Source organism: Panthera tigris, chromosome A1 (assembly GCF_018350195.1).
Source record: "Panthera tigris isolate Pti1 chromosome A1, P.tigris_Pti1_mat1.1, whole genome shotgun sequence".
NCBI lineage: Eukaryota > Metazoa > Chordata > Mammalia > Carnivora > Felidae > Panthera > Panthera tigris.
The window spans coordinates 142,145,129-142,160,982 of record NC_056660.1 but is presented as its reverse complement, the minus strand read 5'-3'; the positions used below and the strand labels follow the sequence as shown (position 1 = coordinate 142,160,982).

At 41.9% G+C, this 15,854-nt stretch overlaps 1 protein-coding gene across 3 annotated transcripts in view; it reads left to right on the top strand.

Moving 5' to 3' along the window:
* Nucleotides 1–15,854, top strand: part of ARSB (arylsulfatase B) — a 167,685-nt gene that overhangs the window by 26,174 nt on the left and 125,657 nt on the right. For all 3 annotated transcript variants that reach the window (XM_042989110.1, XM_042989113.1, XM_042989099.1), the window contains exon 4: nt 1,605–1,812. In XM_042989110.1, the coding sequence (XP_042845044.1) occupies nt 1,605–1,812 (208 nt within the window). The remainder of the gene's footprint in view (nt 1–1,604; nt 1,813–15,854) is intronic.

Here is a 15,854-nt window from a genome sequence, read left to right as displayed (position 1 = left end):
CAGAGCTCAAGCAGTGTCAAAGATTTGAGTGTTGGCCTTTGGAGTTGCAATTTGGAATGTTTTTCCATAGAAGTAATGTACAAATGAAGCATAGGTTGTACATTATCATAGGCATCCTTTCACTACCTCACTTCCTGCGTTAAATAGGTCTTAATGTGATGATTTCAGTATTTAACAGCTGTTTTTAACATTTTGACTTCGGGGAAAAGGTGTTTCTAAGTTCCAAGGATCTGAACTAAAAACTTTTGGGTGTCTTTTTGAGTTCCATATGTGTATATTTCTTAGGCTATCCAGTAAGTTGTATAATATAGAATTTTTAAAAATTTATCAACAGTAATGAAGAATGAAATATGAGCCCCCCTCCCAGTCTGCTTTGTAACTTTTCCCCATTCATTTATGAGATTGAAATGCCTCAAATACTTTAACAGAATTGTATTATTATTCTTGGGTTGAACAGTTGTTGTCTCTTTGAGTGTTTTCAACTCATCAAGGAATTCTGTAAGAGCACAAAGAGAGTGCTTTCAGAAAGGTTTATTAAAAAAGGAGAGGCTGACCTAGAATACCGCTAATGTCAAATGCTATAAATTGGTGTAAAAGGTAAACTAGAATGAGTGTAACACACTCCTTAGTTTCCAGGAATTAAATTGGCCGTATGTTTGGTCTTAGATCAAAGACTAGCCAGGAATGGTGTTCACTTGTTTTCTCCTATGAAAAATCCTGAACTCTCTCTTAAAAGGTAGGAAGTTGTTTACTGGCTAAAGCAAAAAGCTAACGCATCTATTGATACATCTCTGCACCATAATAGTGGAGATTCCAATAGGAAATTGCTCTGCAATTAATATGAACGTGGACAAATCATATAACCTTTCTGAGCCTCAGTTAACGTATCTGTGAAATGGGTGTAACATAGGCTGGATTTGAGTATTACATGAGACAGAATATGTAAATCAGTGTCATAATGTCTAGCACATAGACAACATTTCATATATAGTTGTTATTATTGGTATTATTATTTGTTTAGATCAGAGTCTTCTAGGTCATTTTAGAACTCAAGCTTTTGTTTTGAATTTTTTGTCTTGTGTCTTTTGTTGCATTTTTAACATCTTTATTGATGCTAATATTTCACATACCATAAAATTCACCCAATTAAAGTATACATTTCAATAGTAAATTCACAGAGATGTGCAAACATCATGACAATCTAAAGTTAAAACATTTTCATCATTCCAGAAAGAAACCTCATACCTATTAGCAATCACTCCCCATGCTTCTCCCCCCCAACCCCACTCCCTACAGCTCCTGGCATCTTTTGAGTATCTTTTCAGGTGCTTATTGGCCATTTGCATGTCTTCTTTGAAGAAATGTCCATTCCAATTTTTTGCCCATCTTCTAATTAGGTTAATTGCCTTTTATTATCGAGTTGTAAGAGTTTTCTGTATATTCGGGGCACAAGTCCTTTATCAGATGTATGATTTACAAATATTTTCAAGCCATTCTGTGGGTTGTCTTAATATTACTTTTATTGACTGATAAATCTGGACTTCTGTCTCTGTATTTAATGTTTCCATGCCCTCTCAACTGATTTGCACAAACTTTCTTTCCAGCCTCTGTTTCTCTACCTTGCTCTTCAGTCTGTCCACGAACCCCTTCAGGTCCCTGAGGAGTACCTGAAACCCTACGACTTTATCCAAGATAAGAATAGGCATTACTATGCAGGAATGGTGTCTCTTATGGATGAAGCAGTGGGAAATGTCACGGCAGCCTTAAAAAGCCACGGGCTCTGGAACAACACGGTGTTCATCTTCTCCACAGGTAAGTCTGTCAATAGGAAAATCATCTCTTGGCAAAGCCGAGGACATGGTATTCGATAAATGGAATGAAGACAAATTGGAGCATTTAGCAGTACCTTATTAAAATAAATGTTAACTGCAAGAACGGAGACGTGATAATAATGGATAGAAAAATGGGTCTAAGGAAAGAATTATGGGCCTTCCCCCTCTTCCTTCAGATGTCAAAAATATTCTGGGAGAATGCTTGAAAACAAGCTCTCACCACCTGAGTAAGTATGAGCGGACATCACTCATATGCAGGGCAGCTGGGTACTGGATTCCTGGAGTGCCTTGTTCTCAGGCGGTCTCTCCAGCCTGGGCATCCTCTGTGAATAGAACTTCTGACAAGAGCAGTTCTGTATCAGTGTAGAGACAGATTGTGACATTAAGAAGACAGATTAGAAATGGAGCCATTTAAAACTAGGCTAGAGTCTCCAAGTATGGATTTTTTTTTTTTGTATTAAGATTGTTTTCTGACAATAAAATTCATACATGTTGATTACAGAAAAAAAAGAAGGTTTTTGAAAATAGTTTTCATTATGGCAATGCCTTTCTGATTCCTCGTCTGTTATATATGTGATTTTTCCTCCCTCTCGTTAGACATGGTTTTCTAAAATTTCCCTACAATGTGCTATAGTAATAGATCTTGGTTTGTCCATCATGCTGAGTACTCAGAGAGCACTTTGTATCTGAAAGTGAAGATGCTTTTTTTATGGGAAGTTTTCTTGTATTATTTATTTCAGAATTTTTTGGCCCTTCAGCCTACCTTTCTCCTATTCTTTCTTTATAAAACTCCTGTTATTTCGATATTGGATCAATACTCTAATTTTCTTAGTTTTTTTTTTTCTCTGCTATTTTCTTTATTTTTCTTCTACTATTTGGGAAATTTCCTTATCATTATTTTGTAACCTTTTCTATTAAATGCGTTGCAACCACCACATTTTTTTAATTATTAAGAACTCTTTCTTATTTTCTGATAATTCCTGTTTTATAAAGTTCTCTTTTTACTTTATATGTAATAATTTCCTTCACCAAAGCCTATGCTTTTAACTATTCATTTTATGTAGGTGTGAGTGTGTATGTAGATATGTGTATAAACCTACGTATACTTGTATATGCGTATATATGTGAACCTGTACATATATTTTTAAGTTTGCTTGTACTCCCACCACTACCTCTCTTCCTTCTAAGGTCATTTGTATATTTTTTGGGCTGTCTTTCATGAAAGAGGCTTTCTCGAATCCCCGGTGATCCTTGGCTGAAACCTAAAAATTTGATTGGAAACTCCCAAGGGTGAGGACAGGACTTGTATTCTGGTGATTTTTTACTGTACAGTGACTATGTGAGGTGTGCAAAGTGACATGTTGAGGAATTAATCTGGGTATTCGCAGTTGTTTTTTTTTTTACAGTTTTTTTAAAGAGCAGTTTTGTATTGCCTTTTTTTTTTTTAAATCAGAGATTCCACCTTTTTTTTTTACGTTTTTATTTATTTTTGAGACAGAGCATGAATGGGGGAGGGTCAGAGAGAGAGGGAGACATAGAATCTGAAACAGGCTCAAGGCTCTGAGCTGTCAGCACAGAGCCCGATGCGGGGCTTGAACTCACAGACCACAAGATCATGACCTGAGCCGAAGTCGGACGCCCAACCGACTGAGCCACCCAGGTGCCCGAGTTTTGTATTGCTTTTAACTAGGCATTGGTATTGAATCTGGCATTTATTGAGGGCTTACTATGTGTAGGACAGAGTTCAAAGTGCTTTATATGAGTTAGCTCAGTTAATCCTTACAGTAATTCTCTGGGGACTGTTATTATTCCATCATGCAGATGTGAGAACTCAAGCACAGAGAGGCCAAGTAACCTCCCCAAGGCCACATGGCCAGGCAGAGCCAGGCAGCAACCTTTTTGGCTCCACTGTAGGCTCCTGCCTCTGAGATGATGCAGATGATGACCTGGATGTTCTTATTGGACCTCATGATATAGCAGACCTTTCCCCATGGTTTGTTGCAGTATTGATCCGTTGAGGAAGCTGGGCATGGCCAGGAGTAGTGTCGTTCAGTTGCTTTAGTGCTATACAAATAGTACTCTCATTTTCTAAGTATGCCCTCCTGTGAAAAGGGTTGACCATAGGATAACATGTGTCACCCCCTCACCCCCCCACATTTACCCTTTTCAGAAAAAGGGGAGACATCTTATACTTGAGAGTCTTCTCAGTTTACTTTATTTTGAACAGCCTGGTAAAGCACTTTAATCAGCTCTGGAATTGAATGCTTATGGAGGTCACTAGAAAGAATCAATAAAAAAAGGAGGCCAAGGCATTTAATACCATTTAGTAATTATTCCCGGGAAATGACCTCACACTTGTAAGAACTGAAAGTTATAAGTTTATAAAACAAGCCTTTGTTGTAGAGATCTTAATTATACAATTTAAGGATAAATGATTTCTTGACATGAAAATATATATGGATTAATGTTATCATATGTAGAGAGAAAAGTGCTCAAACAGAAGTTTTCCTCTGGAAAACTTAAATATCTCAGAGTGGCTCCTGTGACAATGGATATTGCTGTCAACTATGCATGGGAAGAGGTGTAATAATATTTTTTCATGATATGTGGCAGTCGGAAAAGCAGTATTTGAAGATCTTTTATTATATGATTTCAAATGTGTTTACATAATTAAATTTTAAATAGTTGATCATTTCGTAAACACCCACAGCGTATTACTTATTCAAGTTGCCAAAAAATTTTTTTGAAGCTTTACGATGAGATAATGGGGATTACCTTATAATAAGGCTGCCTTATATTTTAACACTATGGTATGTTAATGGATGAATTGATCTGGGGTCGTCTTTGCTTTTTGGGGCTAAATCCAATGTGATCATGTGTATATAAATTTTTATTAGACTGCTGAATTCAGTTTGCTAGGGTTTTATTTAGGACTTTTATATCAATTCAGAAGTGAAAGTGGGGTTGGTGGCTTCTTCTCTACCCTGTCGGTTTTGTTGTCTCAGTTGTGCTCACTTCATAAAATAATTTGGATGGTTTTTCCTTTATTTTTTTTTTAATGCTCTGGAACAGTTTACAGATTGTTTGAAAGATCTCTCTGGTTCAGCTGGTCCCTGGAACCTTTTTTGGAGGATTTTTTTTTTTAATTTTCTCCATAGTTTAAATTTTTTGCTGAATTACATGTAGGTGTAGGTCTTTAAAATATTTAAAAATTAATTTTGCTTGAAATATATGAGCCCTTTGATCTGCATGCTGGGATTATTTTTCACTCTGGAAGTTTTCCTTGTGCATATTTTAGCTTATTGCTTTTGTTCTGCTCGATTTATTTCTCAAAAAATAGCTTCAATTAATAGGTTGAATCACTGATTCAGCTTTTTTGTCATTATTTTCAGTTTTCTGTCCCTTTTCTCAGTCTTCTGGATCTCCCCTGCAAACACCAGTTAGACATTGTTGCATCTCGGCTTCTGTTCTTTAGATTCCCCAATGTTGATTATTATTGATTGTGTTTTTAGTTTCCTGTGGTCCTTTCTTTGCCTCAGTCAGTTCCCTTTTCTTCAAAGCTCATTAGTAATAATAATGACTACTGTTTGTTAAATATTTACTGCATGCTCAGGCCCTGTTCTAGAGCCTTCCCTCTACTTTCTCACCGTTGGTCATGTTGTTAGCATTAAAGCTCAAAGCGACCTCGCAAAGTAGGTTTCTTTATCCGCATTTTGTAAGTGAAGAAACCAGAATTTAAAGTGGGTAAGTGACTTGTCCAAAGCTACTCTTATGGTCTGAATGTGTCTACCCAGAATTCACATGTGATGGTTAGAAGGTGGGCCTTTAGGAGGTGGTTGGGTTACAAGGAAGGGTAGAGCCCTCATGAATGGGATTTGTACTTTTATAAAAGCCACCCCAGAGAGGTCCCTAGCCTCTTCCTCCATGCGGAAACACAGCAAGAGGAAACCAGCTGTGAACCAGCAAGAGGGCCTTCACTAGGTGACCATACTGGTGCCTTGATCTTGGTCTTTCCAGCCTCCAGAACTGTGAGAAGGATATTTCTGTTGTTTATAAGCCACCTGGTCTGTGGTATTTTGTTGGAGCAGCCTGAGTGGATTCAGAGGACCACACATCTAACAAATGGAAGAGCCAGAATTTAAGCGCAGATCTACTTGACGTCAGCACCTATTGGCCGGAATTGATTAGGCTTTTGCGTCACATCTTCTTTTCCTTTTAGCTCATCCGATTGTCCCTTGTCTCTACTTTTGGCTTTCTACATTTCTGTTCATAGAACCTATGCTTCTCCTGAATCTTCCTGAATAGACCTTGGCTAAAATCTTCATTTTCACTGTAAATCATTATCAGCTATTGTATTATTCCTCTCAGTATAAGCAGTGAAGAATCTTTCCACACAGAGCACGTGGCCATCTCTTGGCCTCGGGTCACTGTTTCTTGGTTAATTCCTTCTCAAGCCTATAGTTTGAGGTCAGTGGCCTTTAGGCATTGAGTAAACCTGAATGATGTACTTGACATTTCCCTCTCTTTGGCCACCTGGTTCTTGGACAGCTAAAAGAACCCCAGCTTGCACAGCTACGAGACTTTTTCTATCTCCACACCTTCAGGACTTTACTTCAGGGGCATTTCCCAGGGTACAGTGTGCCCCACTGTCAGACGCTTTTCTTCTCCTCCTCATTGTTTTCTGGGACATGTGACCTGTAACTGCATATGAGAAAGGGAGGAAGTAATAATTCTCTGATCACATAAAAAATTAGTGCGGTACCCTCCCAGGCTGCCTTCCTGCCTCTTTTCAGGTAGGTGGACTGGTTCTGTGTCATGAGGCAAACAGGGTTTGCCAGCCCTCGTGTCTTCAGCCCAGCTTCTTTGGCCTTACTGATTGTGGAAATGTCTCCGAGATTCTCTTGGGTACAACAGGTTGTCAGTCAGTCCTGGTTTCTCACATTGTGAGAAGTTTTCATCTTATTCTAACTCATCACAACATGCTATTACTCCTCGTATTCTGTGTCTGTTATTTCAGTAGGATATCACTTAAGAGAAGCCGTGCTAGTGGCTGATAAGAAGATACCGTTTTAACCTGAGCTTCTATCACCATGCTGATCTTTATAGTTGCTAAACTCCAGGAATCTTCACCGAAGTCTGACCCGGAGTAAAATGAGCTAAAATTAGAGTCAACTCTGGAGGGACTAGATCATGAGTTAAAACTAGGGAAACTGATTCTAAAGCCTTGAAGAGAAAGCGGTGATGGATCTTAACATCTTCATGCAACTATTATATATTTATATTAACTCTTAACAGAATAACCAGTTTCACTTACATATTGATGAGAGTTTGACTATAAGGAGAAACCTTACTGCACTTCTTCCTCTGGAGACTTTTTCTGTGTTCACTGACAGTTTCATTGCCTGAAGTAAAATTTAATAATGTGCTATAATAATGTGATTAAAACCCAAGGAAACAGGGCCTGGGTCTGGCTGATTTTAGAGTGGTGATTCATTTCTTCCAGATTTCCCACTTGACTTTGCCTAGCACTGCCCTACTTTGTAGGCATCAAAATACTGGGTACGTCCAAACAAATAAATGTTGAATCCGTTAGTATAAGAAACCCTGAAATAGGGGTGCCTGGGTGGTGCAGTTGGTTAAGCATCTGACTCGTGATCTTGGCTCAGGTCATGATCTCATGGTTCGTGAGTTCAAGCCCCACATTGGGCTCTGCGCTGATAGCTCAGAGCCTGGAGCCTGCTTCTGATTCTGTGTCTCCTTCTATCTCTCTCCCTCCCCCACTTGTGCTCTGTCTCTGTCTCTCAAAAATAAATACATGTAAAAAAAATTTTTTTTTAATAAAAAAAGAAAAATCTTAGAGCAGACTAGGTACAGGGCAGGTGTCAAGAAGGAGACAGATAGGGAGAGACCAAAACAGAGAGAGAGAGAGAGAGAGAGACAGAGACAGAGACAGAGAGAGAGTGAGAGAGAAAGCATTGATAAAAGGGAAGAGGTGTCTGGGTGGCTCAGTTGGTTAAGCGTCCAACTCTTGATCTTGGCTCAGGTCATGATCTCATGGTTGGTGAGTTCAAGCCCCACATTGGGCTCTGTGCTGATGGTGTAGAGCCTGTTTGGGATTCTGTCTTTCCTTCTCTCTGCCCCTCCCCTACTTATGTGCTCTTGCTCTCTCTCTCTCTCAAAATAAAGAAAAAAACTTAAAAAAAAAACCACTGAAATAAACTAGCTTCATTTAGTGAAAGAGAGAGGCAAAGGCATATGTTTTTTAGGTTTAGATGTTTGGGAAAGCTAACTTTTTTTTCTTAAATCTCCTTTTATAATCTGAGGGTGATCCACAAGGCTTCTCATTCTTTATTATCATTATCAGAACACTTGAGGTGGTTGTTCTTAGTTTGCCACCTGGGGACCACCTGAAGCAGTGGGAAGTTTGTTAAAAAATGCAATCTCTGAGGACATGGGTGCATGACATTGTGACTGTACTAAAATGTTGCTGAAATGGATACTTTATTTTAAGAAGAAAACATCTTTAAAAAAATTTTTTTTAATGTTTATTTATTTTTGAGAGACTGAGAGAGAGACAGAGGTAGAGTGTGAGCAGGGGAAGGGCAGAGAGAGAGGGAGACACAGAATCCAAAGCAGGCTCCAGGCTCTGAGCTGTCAGCACAGAGCTCAACGTGGAACTCGAACTCCCGAGCTGGGAGATCATGAGCTGTGCTGAAGTCGGACGCTTAACTGACTAAGCCACCCAGGCACTCCTGGACACTTTATTTTATCTTTTTTCCTTACCTACACATATTTTTAAACAATTTTTCAAAGTTTATTTTGAGAGAGAGACAGAGCGAGAGGGAGGCGCAGAGAGAGAGGGAGACACAGAATCCCAAGCAGGCTCTGTGTTGTCAGTGCAGAGCCTGATTCACTGCTTGAACTCATGAAATGTGAGATCATGACCTGAGCTGAAACCAAGAGTTGGTCACTCAACCAACTGAGCCACCCAGGTGCACGATGGCCCTGTGCCCTTACTACATATAATCACAACCTTGATAGATTAATGCCACTCTTTTTACAATGTGTGATTATTCTTGCTGTTAACAAAACTGCTTGTCTCATTACAAACATAATACTCTGTTATCTTTGTACAAAGATGACCCTTCGGATCCCTCTCTGATAGGATATGATCAGCTTTCCTGCCAGTTAGTTACGTAGACTGTAGCCTCAGTTGCATTATCTAGTGAATGCAGGTTGGCTGATCATTCATTTATTCACTATGCCTCTTATTGTAGATAGAAAGATAAACAGGATGTAATGCCAGGCCTTGGGAAGCTCAGTCTAGCGAGGCAGACAAGCAAATGTATCATCATGATGCAGCGGAAGTGTGTTTTGATGCAGCCCACGGTATTGTGTGTACAATGTAGGAGTGCTGACCAGAGCCCAGCGATCTGGGAAGGCTTTCTGAGATTTAAAGGTTGGGAATGAGTTGGCCCGATAAACAGTGTGCAGGTGGGAAAGGGGTTGGACAGCATACTCAGCTCTGAAAGAGAAACATGATGAAGGGCAGAGAGGAGAGAGCAGTTCTGTAGGAGATTCAGTGGGGCTAGAGCCCAGAGTGCAGGATGGAGAACGGCCAGGGGTGAGGCTGGAGAACATGGCAGGGGAGTCCGTGCATCTGCAGGAAGGAATCTCGAAGGTACGTTGAAAGCTGTAGGGAGGCATTGACAGGTTTGAGGCAGGATCAGATTTTCATTTTAAGATTGATGTGGAGCATAGTTGGAGGCAGGCATACCTTTTAGGAGGCTGTGACAGTGAAGGAGGTTGGAGGATTAGGAGGCGCTGAAGAAAGGCAGGGGAAATTGACGGTGATGAAAGGGCAGATTGAAGAAATATGCAGGAGAGCTTGGACCAGTTATCTTAAGAGTTCTTGTTACTGGGAGAGTCGATCGTTCTGTCATTCTGTGTTTTTAGACCTTTTGTCAGCGTCAGCAACAGCCTTGGACGGAAACATCCCTTCTGTTGGCAGTGGGATGCATTTGCAGAGAGCTGGGGGAGTGGCCAGAGTGCCCACGTGGTCCCCATAGCAGTAGGTCTGTGGGTCACTTGAGACTGGGCTGGGGCTCTGCAACAGTGTTTACAAATGTGCAGAGACGGTTGTGGTTGTCACCGTGACTTGAAGGTGAAGTCGTCTGAAGGACAGGCCCCTGCGGTGCCGAGGCCAGCCACGCATGGTGGAGAAGTGTCTTGACACGGGCGTCAGCAGTGCCACCATCAAGGAACACTGCCGGGAGCCTGTTCAACAGAACGTTTCTACTTGAACAGCACAACGTATTACAGAGCCTCAACTTTTAACATTTATTACCTGAGCTTTCACAAAATTCTATGGAATTTAGTATCTTAAACAGAGCAGTAAAGAATCTTAACGAATTCCCGTAAATCTCATGTCATCCTCATATATTGAATATTCTTAGAGACTGGTACTGGCAAATGGAGGACTCCTTCACAGTTCAAACGCGCTTATGCAGTTGGCACACTTATAAATATTATAGAAAGTCTGTGCCAGGAATAAAGTCATCTGACTGCTGGCATACCAATCTCACTAGGTTCTTTGAACACTTAAATCCATTGCTGACAAAGCAAAGGAAAACCTGCTGAGGGGATAAGTCATACAGTGTGTCCACTCTGTCTTTCTCTTTGTAATTCTTTTTTTTTTTTAATTTTTTAATGTTTATTTATTTCTGAAACACAGACAGAGCATGAGTGAGGAGGGGCAGAGAGAGGGAGACACAGACTCCGAAGCAGGCTCCAGGCTCTGAGCTGTCAGCACAGAGCCCGACACGGGGCTCGAACCCACAAACCGTGAGATCATGACCTGAGCCGAAATCGGTCGCTCAACTGACTGAGCCACCCAGGCGCCCCTTTCTCTTTGTAATTATACCTTTATTGAACACATCTACCACGGAGGGAAATAAGAACACATGGTTCAAAACTATGAGACTAGCATGATCTTTTCCCCAGCCAGAAGTCATTAATCCATTATACCTCTTTAGACTTGATATGTTAATGGCCATGTTCAAAGCGTGTTGGATCACCTGAAAGTATTATTAGCAATAGTAATAATCATATAGATTTGTTGATTATTTTATTGAGAGAAAAATGATAACCAATACGTTTTAAAATTTATTTTTTTAACGTTTATTTATTTTTGGGACAGAGAGAGACAGAGCATGAACGGGGGAGGGGCAGAGAGAGAGGGAGACACAGAATCCGAAGCAGGCTCTAGGCTCTGAGCCATCAGCCCAGAGCCCGACACGGGGCTTGAACTCACGGACCGTGAGATCGTGACCTGAGTTGAAGTCAGATGCTTAACCGACTGAGCCACCCAGGCGCCCCAACCAATACGTTTTAAAGTTCCCCAGAATGATCTTGTGTTTGTATTCTCTGTGACAAACCATTAAACCCATAAGCTCAGAGTCTAAGGCAAAGATGCTTCTTATTCCCTAAGTTTATCGGATAGATATTCAAAGTTTTATTATACTGCTTATTATATGCTATAATATAATACTGTATTATTGACATTTGAGCTTTTTAGCTTGAAAAACATGAAGTAATCTTTATTTTTGTACTTAAAAAAATTTTTTTAAGTTTATTTATTTATTTTGAGAGAGGGAGAGAGAGCCAGCAAGTGTGCACAAGTGGGGGAGGGGTAGAGAGAAGGAGAGACAGAATCCCAAGCAGGCTCCGCACCATCACTGCAGAGCCTGATGTGGGGCTCAAACTCACAAACTGTGAGATCATGATCTGAGCCACGATTAAGAGTTGGAAGGCTAACCAGTTGCACCACCCCGGTGCCCCTATTTTCATACTTCTACGAGAAGCTTTCTTTCCCTGAGTTTATGAGTAATGGAAGATGCATAGTGAACTGAGCATATTTATTGACTAAACTGCAAGAAGCTTTCCAGTTGGTTTGGATTTACTTTCTCCTTATTTTTTTCATTCCATTTTTGGAGGCCACATTTAAGATGGATCCATTTCTTATATTATACTCCTCCCCAAACTCGTTGGAGGCAAAACTCCCTGGGAAGGGGAGAGGAGTGTTAGGTGGACAGGCTGCTCTGGAGGATAAAGCAAGGTGAAAGCAGGCTCTGTATGGGAACAGTCATGTGGGAACCACAATCAGCAGGAGGAAGGGGCTGATATACAGTCAGGTCACCGCAAGCTGTGGAGACAAATACACAGCAGGCAGCTGGAGGGTGAAAGAGGGGACAGAATGGTTTAGGAATGATTAGTTTATGAATCCCCAGAAAGTAGATTGTATTTCTTTTTTTTTTTAAGTTTTTTTTTTTTAATGTTTATTTTTTGAGAGAGAGACAGAGCAGAAGTCGGGAGAGGGGCAGAGAGAGAGGGAGACACAGAATCTGAAGCAGGCTCCAGGATCTGAGCTGCCAGCACAGAGCCTGACACAGGGCTCGAACCCACAGACTATGAGGTCACTACCTGAGTGGAAGTCAGACGCTTAACTGACCAAGCCATCCAGGCACCCCTAAAGTAGATTGCATTTCACATATTTTTGGTCTAGAATTTTTTTTAACTGATGTCAGTAATAATAGATGGAAGATACAAATTTAGGTTTCAGAGGCGGGCCAATAATTTCAGTTGAAAAACAAAAGCTGTGTAAGTTTTATATTTCACATCTTCCAGAATGTAAACGTGGGGGTTTACTCTGGAGGAGTTGAAGAAAACAACAACAACCAAAAGGAACGTGGCTAACTTTTCACTGCGTAAGAGCGCAAACAGTCTGATTCTTCCCCATTTCACTCTGCACGCGTGGGGTCTTCCGGGAAGCGGTGGAAACTGCTATGCGTGCATGTGGACTGTATTTGAAAAGAGGCATTTACTCAAAATATGGGGAGCTCCGGGGCTTTTGCCTGTGCTCTGTCTCAGTTGCTCCCCACTCTGGCTTTATACAGTGACGGCTGTGCTTCTCTAACTTGGTCTGAGGGCCTTTCTTAGCCGAGGACAGTCTCTTGTCTTTCCTTCCCGGGGTTATGGAGACTTGCTTGTCTGCCAGGGCCTGGGAACCGGGGCCCAAGCTCTGTGTGGGAGATGGCCCCGCTGTGCTTGGCCTCAGACAGGCTGCATGGCCTCTGCTTTCAGAAGCATGAGATCCTCCTGCCAGGCCTAAAAACAATAATAAAAACATATTCGAACAAACCTCAATCGCCTCTCTTGCTGACTTTGGCAGTTAGGTACAAAGCACCAACAAAGCGTGGTATACAGAAATTCTGCCTTCCAGGTTTGTTCCCTTCTTACAGAACGACCCTTAACCTTGTGGGGCTCTTTTTTCATGTTTTCTTAATGAGAAAATATTTCAGAGATTATTGGCACCACAGGTTTATTTCTTTCTGGCAGTTTTCACTTTTAACCAACTGTAATCTCTGAGATCTCTTCTCTATTTTTCTCTCACAGTATGGGCCACATCTAATCAACCTCCTCTAAGATGACTGTTCCAAGTACAGTGATTTTTTTTTATCATTTCCATCCCAGAGCACTTTCCTACTTGTGCGGATTTTTTAAAAAATAAAGATTGTCTCAAAAATTTGAACATGCCTTAAAAATGACATCCGTGCCTATAGAGACTACCAAAAAAAAAAAAAAGCTGGACCTCTGTCCTCAAACATTTTGTGATCTGGTAACATATTCTGACAGACAGACACACAAATCAGTCAAAAGTGTAACAGAAATGGGGGTGAGGGGGAGAAGGGGGTACTGTGTTTGGACTGAGAATACCAGCTTTGTGGAGCCACTTTAAAATCCCACTTTGGTGTCGTATTTGATGTTAGAAAGTGCTTCTCAGATCTGCAGGTAATAGAACAGGCTGCATGGTGGGGCGGGGGTGGGGGGGGCGGGGGGTTGGTGCTGACAGTCCCATCTCCAGGAGTGCCCTATGTGCAGTACACAGAGTTCACATTGGTGAACTCCCTGAAGGAGTGGCATGAGTCGTGTCTGTGGCAGATTGTGGTCATCAGCAGGTCGACCAGGTGGAGAGAGCAGGTTGCTTTTTGGTTACAAGAATTAGTCAATTAGAAAGCATGATGACTGTTTTTCATTTGAGACAATGTACTGGTCCTGGAGATAATGTACTGGAGACCTGAAGGTAAGGTGTGGTCTCTCTCTCTCTATTTTGTTTGATGTGAGCACGAGCAGGGAAGGCGCAGAGAGGGAGGGAGACGTAGAATCTGAAGCAGGCTCCAGGCTCGGAGCCGTCAGCAGAGCTTGACGCGGGGCCCGAACCTGTGAACCTTGAGATGGTGACCTGAACCAAAGTTGGATGGTTAACTGACTGAGCCACCCAGGTGCCCCAAGATAGGGTCTCTCTTAAAGAACACCTACTGCGATGGGAATGGTCTTTAATTCAGATTCCCCAGGGATTGGGAATGGGGAGGGGGTCAGGCACCTATATGGTTTCAAAAAGCCCTTTCACACGTCCGTAGCTCTGACGCATCTCCTAGAAGGACTTGTGTTTATTCTGCGACCTCCAGGCTGAAAATCACTTCGTGTAGAAGAAATACGTAGCCTGTGGGTGGTCAGGAGGAGGACAACAAGTATGTGGAGCCACTAGTCCAGCTCAGTATCTAGCGTGGAACTCATGAAATGCTTGCAGGTGGAGACATGTGCATGCGTTCTGTAACAGCACAGGCCATCTTTCTAGGTCATGTGGGTAGAACAGACAGAGAGATGAAGCTTGGAGGAGTGAGCCTCTGGATGGCGGTGTGTGTGTGTGTGTGTGTGTGTGTGTGTGTGTGTGTGTGTGTCAGGAGTGGCTTCATAGAAGAAATGGGATAAGAGTTAAACTGTGCTTGAATGATCAGGGAGTTATCAGTAGGTGAATGGCAAGAGTGGGGAGGACATTTTGGGCAAGGAGAGGCATGAGCAGACATGCAGGAAGAGGGGCGCCAAGATGTGTTGTGGGCTCGGTGACTAGGCCAGCCCAGGCTTACCATTGGTGTCCAAAGGGATACATAAAAACCATAGTGTAACAGGACATATCTTCTTGAAATGTTAATTTTGCTTGCATGTATGGAAGAAAAAATAAGCAACTTAATTGGTTAATAATTTAGAACACTTATTAAAACAAATAAGGGCAAATTTTGGAACAGAATACAATGTATGGATCTTTTAAATCCAAAATCTCAGGTTTCTACTCTTTTCTCCTGATCCTTTAATGGAAGAATTAAAAATTCTGTAAAGAATCAACTCCATTCATCCCCCACCCCCCCAAAAAATTGCCGAGTAATCCTTACTTAGAGCTTGAGGCAGGAGCTGGGGTTCCTCTTGAGTCATGTGGGAGGTAGGGCCACCCAGCTGAGGGTTCTGTTTAGCTGTTGAGAATGCCAGCTGGAGGCCCAGGCTCTCTGATACTGCATATCTGATGTGATGGCAACTCTTGATGGTGGTTAGCGCTAAGGGGGAGGGGAACCCTATAGGATTTGCCTCTGTCCCACACAACAGACATGAAATATCTCTGTGCTTAGGTCAGGGCGTGGAGTCTGTACTCTTGCTGAGAACGCAGGGAGGCCTGGCTGCCTTGGTCTCCTAGGATAATAGATGGAATGAAGGGTCTTCAGAGGCACTTCCTGAGTCTTTGGTTTTCTTTTCTTCCTCACCTGCTGGTCCTAAGCCCTACCACATTCCAGTCTCTGCTTCTCCAGCCCCTCTGGCTCCCTCTGCTCCCCAGGCCTATGCCCCCATGCTAGTCCTTTGTTTTCAGTATGTTTGAGTTGTGAATCATTAGATAACTTAGATCGATCACGAGTTCTGCTTTTGCTAGGCAAAGGGCACCCCTCCCTTGCAAAGCTGTCTCTGGCTTTTCCCAGCTTTGAGAAAAGACCATATGTAGCCTGTCCAAGCTAGAATAGCGTCAGAGGCTAGCCAGAGGCAGACTTGTTGGTGGATGAAAGAGCCTCTGGACCTGTGTTTACCATTTCTCTTTTAATTTCCATGTTTTCTGGCATCCATTGTTAGGAGATTTTCTTT